The sequence below is a fragment of the Cibotium barometz genome, chromosome 53, assembly GCF_041138505.1.
Source record: "Cibotium barometz isolate CiBa-2024 chromosome 53, ASM4113850v1, whole genome shotgun sequence".
Taxonomy (NCBI): Eukaryota; Viridiplantae; Streptophyta; class Polypodiopsida; order Cyatheales; family Cibotiaceae; genus Cibotium; species Cibotium barometz.
The window spans coordinates 20,830,932-20,839,759 of NC_141098.1; the positions used below are offsets into that span (position 1 = coordinate 20,830,932).

Consider the following 8,828-nt stretch of genomic DNA (forward strand, 5'->3'; position numbering starts at 1 on the left):
GGGAAAACATCGCCTGTAGCTACATGCCAGTTACTAGAGAAGCAATTTCTTGACGCCATCCAACATTTCCGAACTATAGGGGCTAGCAAGGATTCTAAGTTCAGACAAGAAATGATATAACTGCCACACTGGCCGGTATGGGTGTGCTAGGGCATCGATGAAACACTATCTGGTTACGAATAAGCCACACAGCTGGTTCATAATGTGGAAATGGATCCAGGGCTAGATGCTCACGAGGATCCGGCATCTTGGAGCTCCTCGAGGCTCTTATATTGTTTTCCCCATTCAATGAAAGCTATTGAGAAGTCCTTTGGAAGGAAAAGATAGAGCCTAGAGGCATGGTCAAATTTTCTAAGATAATTGTTATAGAATGCTCAAGATTAGGGCGTGTACGACAGGCGCAAGAGGAATTGTAAAGTTTTGCCCCGATTAAGACTCTTACAGCGAAGATAGCAGACTAGCGCGCGACAGTGTTTTTGGGTTGGGGTTTCTTTGTTCTTCTCTCTCTTGTTTTCCAGGATCGCCCGCACACCGATCGCGTGCTCCGAGGCCCTCCCGAGGCCTCCATCTACTTTTCTGCCGCTTTTCGTGACGTGGATCGATCTCTGTTGCTTTGCAGGAACTTGGATCTCTCTCTCCCCCTTTGAACAGAAACAGGGGCAGTAGGAAAGAGCTCCGTCAGGTATGCTTCTTCTTTTGCTTTTTTTCCCCCTCTTCTTTTCTTCATCATCATATCGATTAGTCAGTCTAGGATTGCCAATCTGCAGATTGTTTTAATGCACATCACTTGGGTTCCATTTGAGCTCGCTTCATTTCATCTTACTGAAGATCACAGAAGAGTTTGCCGCAGTTCTTATGCATCATCTATACCTTTTCTATGTGTGTATATGTATGGTATGATATGCATGTATGTATTCATAATGGGTCTTTTCCTTTCTTACAGATTGATCCGTAAGTTGGTTTTCTGCTGATCCTTATGCATTCTTTGTTTTGGAAGCATGTCTTTCGAGGTTACGCAAATCCTCCTCAACGCCCAGTCTCCAGATGGATCTGTACGCAAACTGGCAGAAGATAACCTGAAGCAGTTTCAAGAGCAAAACTTTCCTGTGTTTCTTCTGTCCCTGGCACACGAGCTTTCTAACAATGAAAAGCCCCCAGAGAGTCGTAGGCTTGCAGGATTGATTTTGAAGAACTCCCTTGATGCCAAGGAAGCTCCAAGGAAAGCAGAGCTGGTGCAAGCATGGATCACTCTTGACACTACATTAAAATCTCAGATCAAGGGGGCTCTTTTGATAACATTGTCATCCCCGGTGGCAGACGCAAGCCATACATCTGCTCAAGTCATTGCCAAGGTTGCAGCCATAGAGCTGCCACAGGGGGAGTGGCCTGAGCTTGTAGGAGCTCTTTTGGCAAACATGGGGGCACCACAAGCAGAAAAGCCTTCTCACTTAAAGCAGGCAACTTTAGAGACTTTGGGCTATATATGTGAGGAGGTATCGTCAGATGTTCTTGCACAGGAGCAAGTCAATTCCATCCTTACTGCAGTTGTCCAAGGCATGAATACCTCTGAGAGCAGCAATGATGTCCGGCTAGCAGCTACACAGGCACTGTACAATGCACTTGATTTTGCACAGGACAACTTTGACAATGATATGGAGAGGGATTACATCATGCGAGTTGTCTGTGAAGCCACACTTTCTGTGGATGTGAGGGTTAGGCAAGCAGCTTTTGAATGCCTTGTTTCGATCTCCTCAACTTACTATGATAAACTATCCCCTTACATGCAAGATGTGTTCTCGATAACATCCAAAGCAGTGCGTGAAGATGAAGAGGGGGTTGCCCTCCAAGCTATAGAGTTTTGGAGCTCTATATGTGATGAAGAGATTGAGGTCCAGGAAGAGTATGGTGCTGAGTTTGTAGGGGATTCTGAGGTTCCTTATTTTAAATTCATCAAGCAAGCCCTTCCTGCACTTGTACCACTGCTATTGGAGACACTGACAAAGCAAGATGAAGATCAAGATCAGGAAGAGGGAGGCTGGAATCTGGCTATGGCAGGGGGCACTTGTTTGGGCCTTGTTGCTCGGACTGTTGGGGACGATGTTGTCCCACTTGTGATGCCATATGTTCAGGAAAACATTGCGAAGCCTGACTGGAGATGCAGAGAAGCTGCAACATATGCATTTGGTTCGATTCTAGAAGGCCCTTCCCTCGAGCAGCTCACTCCTTTGGTGAATGTTGCTCTCAATTTTATGCTTAATGCCATGAAAGATCAAAACACCCATGTCAAGGATACCACAGCCTGGACTTTGGGCAGGATATTTGAGTTTCTACATGGTCCCAACATTGATGCACCGGTGATAAATCAAACCAGTCTGCCCCTTATTCTTGGGGTCTTATTAGAGGGCATCAAGGATGTACCGAATGTTGCTGAGAAGATATGTGGAGCTATCTATTTTCTTGCTCAGGGGTATCAGGAGTCAGGGGGCATGACTTCTCCTCTATCACCATTTTTCCAGAGCATTATCCAAGCGCTTCTTGCAACTACTGACAGAGGGGATGCAAGTTATTCTCGGTTGAGGGCATCAGCCTATGAGACTTTAAATGAGGTTGTGAGGTGCTCCACTGAAGACACAGTACCTGTTGTCGTGCAGCTTGTGCCAGTCATCTTGCAAAAGCTTAGCCACACTCTAGAGATGCCGATCTTGTCTTCAGATGACAGAGAGAAACAGAGTGAGCTGCAGGCTTTACTTTGTGGTGTTCTGCAGGTCATAATACAGAAGCTGGCTGCATCAGAGTCCACCAAGTTTGGAATTCTTCAATATGCTGACCAGATGATGGGGCTTTTTCTTCGGGTTTTTGCCTGCAGGAGTGCTACGGTCCATGAAGAAGCAATGCTTGCCATAGGTGCCCTTGCTTATGCAACTGGTGTAGAGTTTGGGAAGTATATGCAGGAGTTCTATAAATACTTAGAGATGGGCCTTCAAAACTTTGAGGAGTACCAAGTGTGTGCTGTTACAGTTGGCGTTGTTGGCGACATCTGCCGGGCTCTAGATGACAAGGTTTTACCCTTCTGTGATGGCATAATGACTCAGCTACTAAAGGACCTCTCAAGCAACCAACTCCATCGCTCTGTGAAGCCGCCCATTTTTGCCTGCTTTGGAGACATTGCACTGGCAATTGGAGAGAACTTTGAGAAGTATCTAGTGTATGCCATGCCAATGCTACAAGGGGCAGCTGAGCTCTGTGCACAGGGTGCAAATCAGGATGATGAGCTGATTAACTACTACAATCAGCTGCGGAATGGGATTCTGGAGGCATATTCGGGCATTTTTCAGGGCTTTAAGAATTATAAATCAGAGTTGATGGTGCAGTTTGCTGGCCATGTCCTGCAGTTTATTGAGAGTATCTGTGGTGACTTACACAGGTATGGGGACTCATATTATGCTCTCTGCTCTTTTTTTTCCTTCAACTCAAATATGATTAATACACATGAATTTAATTCCCTCTCGATGTTATGGTGGGAGTTATATTTTTGCAGTTTTTTTATTTTTATCTACAATGTCTACAGGGATGAATCTGTCACCAAGGCTGCCGTGGGCGTCCTGGGTGACTTGGCGGACACATTGGGTTCTCATGCTGCCATCTTGTTCCAAAACTCCACTTTCTACCAGATTTTTCTGCAGGAGTGTCAGATGTCAGATGATCAGCAGCTTAAAGAGACAGCAGATTGGGCTCTAGCAATCATCAGTCGAATTCTTTCGGGATAATTTTGGGTCTCCCTGCAGAAATCTCCATCCAATTCTTCTTTATGAGATTGTTTCTATTCGTTTCCAAACGTCAAGGTCCCTGTCCATCCATTCTGTCTTACGTGGAATAACGTTCAGGTCAATGGGGCAGGTTCACATGTGAGCCAGTCCACCATATGGAGTCATCTTGTCAAACACTACTGTGAATGCAGTAGTGTGTCGGGAATATAGTCGGGTCAGTCTTTTTGTAACTGTCTGGCTTCTTTGGGGTGGCCATCGAAGGTGATGGCTTCCCCCTGGGCCAAGGTCGAGAGTCTAGAGTCAACACAATGCTTGTATTTGGTGTATCGTGTTGATTCATTCCAAGGTATTCTGTGTTGCACAGAAGGAATAGGTTCTATGCAAAGAACCTTCCAAGGTTCTTGCTTGTTTGTCGATTAACCAGCAAGCATGTGATGGTTTTGTTTTTCTTCTGTATTATATTGCAATCAGGGGCTCATTTGTGATTCTTATTATGCTAGAAAGGTGATGTATGATTTAAAAAAAAAGAAGAAGCCAGCCTGTGGCTTTACTAGTTGCTGTGTGACCATCAGTCCCAATCGTGCGTTATGCATGCAAGATACTGGTTAATGTTTTAATGGTTTAATGCTTTGACTAAAATGCAGCTAGATTGCGGTTGGTATTTCCCAATTGATTTATATGGACACCATGTGCATTGATAAAGCAGAGGTATCTATCAATATATTTATGCTTAATCTAGATCGGTTTTAAATCGGCATATGCAGCTTCCTACAGTGATTGAAACCATGGTCAGCCATGCCTCACCTGATCCCACCTCATGTATGTGTTTGCTTGCTCTGTCTCTCTCTCTACATACATTCATCTCTCTTCCCCCCTTTCTCTCTTCTCACTGCCCCTCTTTAGTATGTTTTTGCAGAGGGGTGTGATTAGGCCTCCCCTCTCTCTCTCCCCCTCATCGAGCATCCCCCCCCCCCCCCCCCCCCCCCCCCCCCCCCCCCCCCGACTCCTTTCTCTCGCTTGCGCAATCAGAGGGACGTTTTTTCCTACCAGAGCACACGGGCGGATGATGTATCTCTCTGTTACATGCGAACCGGAAGGTGTGCAAGAGGTGGAGGAAGAGGGCATGGGAAGGGGGCCGCGCAGCTGGTGGGTATGGTCGAGGGAGGGGAAGGTGGAGGTACCTTCTATAAAGATACCTTAGGGTACATGTATATCTATTACATATTAACCATGGATAACCAAGGCACAAGGAGAGGGAAAAAAAGAAATCTTGGATTTCTAAAAAATAGGAGGAAAAAATTCCTTTGATTTGACCCTTGTATTTTGGCTTCCATTCTTGATTTGACTCTTTGTATTCCGGTTGACTTTTTGTATTTGATTGATCCTTTGTATTCAAAAAAGAAATCTTGGATTTTAAAAAAATAAGAGGACAGAAGGAGACACATGTCAGAGTGGCGGAGATTGTACCAATGAGTTTGTCTGTGTTCTCTTGAATAATTTTTGTCTACACTATGTTCTGTGAAGTATTTTGATTTGATCTTATTCATGCTCTTGAGAATTTGAGTTTATGTAATTACTTGGAGTAAAGATCTTGTTACACCAAACTGGGATGTTATTTGCAAAAGCACCAAAGGAATAAGACATAATAAGTGCATTAATACCTTGATGACCAATATGGTGCATGGATTGGAAAAATAACGGACTTTTGGAAACAACAAATGCAAAAGTCTGTTATTTTTCCAAAAGTCCGTTATTACATCCCAAGACCACCGCCAATATGAAAGTAGCAAAAGTATTTGAGACTATATCATTAACATACTACACGGACCTCTGATAATTGTTGCCATGGTGTGCACCTCAACATTGCTACATCCAACTTGTAGATTATTTTTAGCTTCTTGCAACCACTCCATATCAAAGGCATCATGATGCACAATGTGCATATTGTGTAATACAAATCAAGTAACAACCATGCTTGGAACATTCATCAGATCCATGTCACATATTTTCAAAAGTATGCGGAATCCTACTTTCAACATTCCAAACACCCTCTCTCCAGGCATGTGTGATCTGGACTGTATAAAATTCCAATGACTTATACACTTGGGTAATCCATCGACATCTCTGTGTAGGCTTGCTACGTAACAACCATGCTTGGAACATTCATCAGATCCATGTCACATATTTTCAAAAGTATGCGGAATCCTACTTTCAACATTCCAAACACCCTCTCTATAGGCATGTGTGATCTGGACTATATAAAATTCCAATGACTTCTACACCTGGGTAATCCATCCTTTCCACCTTTGGATGGAGGTAATATGCACAATCACCCAGTAAGCAATACCTTCCAATGCTATTGCTTTGACATCTCTGTGTAGGCTTGCTACGTGAGAACAAAACAAAATCTGTGTAGGCTTCCACCTTAGATGAATTCACTCTAATCACATTAGATTAGTATAGGATTTGCACTAATCACCTTGTTCATGCACATGATGTGCATGATTCTCAACATGGTATCATAGCCTTCTTTCTCCTTATTATGAGCCTCTATAACTCCTCATTGCACTAATCTTAGCCAATTTCATTATTAAGCCCACTAACCTCAGCCTTATCCAGTCACCTCCTCCTCTATAACTCCTCATTACACTAATCTTAGCTTAATCAAGCCCAACATTATTAAGCCCACTAACCTCAACCTTATCAGGTCACCTCCTTTGTGGCCAAAATTTCGTGTGCTTGCCATTGCTTATTCTCTTGACCATTTTCAAAACCTTTCTACCCACACATTGCTTGTTCCTAGGCGACTTACTAACAAGGAGGATTCGATGAAAACGGCACCCTGCAGTGTGAACTCGTTCTCAAATCAGCGAATAACTGGTCTTTTGATCCTTTCTCTGTGTGTGCTTGCAATTGACCTAATTTGTCTTAGTTGAAGTTTACCAATGGTATGAGCTACCCACAATTCAAATTCCTCATCAAGGGCAAGAAGTTAAAGCAAAAATCCCCATCAAATTTAACTTTCTCAAGCTCAATTGAAGCCTCCAGTATTCATCTGTGTTAATCACTAATCATTATCATTAGTGCAACATTAAAAAAAAAGCCAAATTAACGTTAAAATTGGATAATTGGAGTATTAATATACTATGGGAAGTTCTCTCTTGCACATCAAAATCCATCGCACCTATTTGCATTGCTTAATTTGAGTACTTTTGTACCACATTTAGTGCATTTCTAGCACATAGTTTGCATTCTAATCATTTTTCGTCAGCTTGAAATCATCATTACAAGAAAATCCAGAGCAAAGACCAAGAGCCAGGAAGCAGTAAACAAAGCGAAAATGGAAACGCATTGACGAGAAGAACAAGAAGTGGAGTCAACATCATAGCAACTCAGAGGCTACCACGGCATCAACATCAAGGTCATGAGAAACAAAGAAGCTACCACCAAGCTACCACCACTACCCTAGCCATCTTGTAAAAGAGCGGTCACCATATGAGTAAACGCCCATCTTATCATTTCATCTTATTTTTGTGTATGTACATGACCAGAGTAGCCAATTGAACATCCAGGGGGGATAATGTTTGTTGTAAAATTAACTTGACCACCTCTAAAGTAATCTTTGAGCTAGAGAGTAACCAAGCCAAAGAGCCTCTGAGTTACCCAGCTAAGTTAAAAATGAGGGAGGGGGGAGTAAAAATATGTTGTAACTGACATTCAACCACCTTGAGTAGCCTAGAGCCTATATGGCACCAAGGGGGGTGTTGAGAAATGTGGTGCCAAAGAGAACAAGGAAGAGGTAGTGAGTGAGAAAAAAGTGCAAAGCTTAGCATGCAGCTACATGAGCAAAGCTTAGCATGCAGCTACATGAGCAAAGGGATTTATTACACATTGACGTACAAGCCCAAGGGTGTACCTCATATAAAAGGGAGCCATTTCAAGCAATGAAATCATACCACTTGCACACATCTCAAGCTTCTTTATGAGTACAAGTCTTAATCTTGTAACCTAATTGTGCTTGAGTCTGTTGCATATACTCATCATCATGAGTAAACTTAGATTACACCCACCTTAGATTAATTCACTCTAATCATATTAGATTATTTTAGGATTAGAACTAATCACCTTAGATTAATTCACTCTAATCACATTAGATTAGTATAGAATTAGCACTAATCACCTTATTCATGCACATGATGTCGATGATTCTTAACAAATTTTATTAGCTCTCTAAATTTTAACATTCCATGTGCTGATGTGTCAAAGTTTTATTGGCCTTCTATTTTTTAACATTCTCATTGCTTATGTATCATCAACTCATTTGCTTTCATTTGAGTAAAATTTTCACTACTGATGTGTCAATATCCTGTGGTATATTCTTTAAAAAGAAATCTTGCTAATTTGATGGCTGGGATTTATTTTCCCAAGACCCAAGACCATGATGGATACGTGAGAACCATCCACAACACCAACCATGAATGGAATACTTGGAATTGCTTCAAATGATCTAGCTATGTTTGCCATTTTCTATCATCATGCCACTTGATGTATAAGTTATGGAGACCCAATTCTTTGATTGTATTATAGAATTGCATAACAATGCCACATATGGTGCTAATTGCACAACCATACAAATCCCCAAGAACCTCCAAATTTTAATCTAGCTATGTTTTCCATCTTCTATCATCATGCCACTTGATGTATAAATTATGGAGACCCAATTCTTTCATTGCATTATAGAACTACATAACAATGCCACATGTGGTGTTGATTGCACAGCCATACAAATCCCCAAGAACTTTCAAATTTGAATCTGTAGCTAGTCTATGTAACCCTAGACAAACAGGTTTGGCTGTCCACATACATGTATTCTAGTGCTCCATATTCAAAGCAACCTTTTGAAATATGCGTACGGGCAAGAAAACATTCCATTTCGTATGTAGAGCAACCTTCTGACATATGCTAGGCTTTCACTCTGATGACACAGTGATTGTTGGTGTAATTCTCCATTCTCTATACTATGCAATTCTATTTGATTTATAGGTTGTGTTAGTAATTTCT

The 8,828-nt window shown here is 42.1% G+C and overlaps 1 protein-coding gene across 1 annotated transcript; it reads left to right on the plus strand.

Annotated features, from left to right (window-relative positions):
- The first annotated feature begins 309 nt into the window (after positions 1-309).
- On the plus strand, positions 310-4,406 carry LOC147608393 (importin subunit beta-1-like). Its single transcript, XM_086789272.1, has 3 exons — positions 310-682; positions 998-3,424; positions 3,569-4,406. The coding sequence occupies exons 2-3, from the start codon at positions 999-1,001 to the stop codon at positions 3,765-3,767; spliced, it is 2,625 nt and encodes an 874-aa protein (XP_086645398.1). The 5' UTR covers positions 310-682; position 998; the 3' UTR covers positions 3,768-4,406.
- The last annotated feature ends 4,422 nt before the right edge of the window (positions 4,407-8,828 follow it).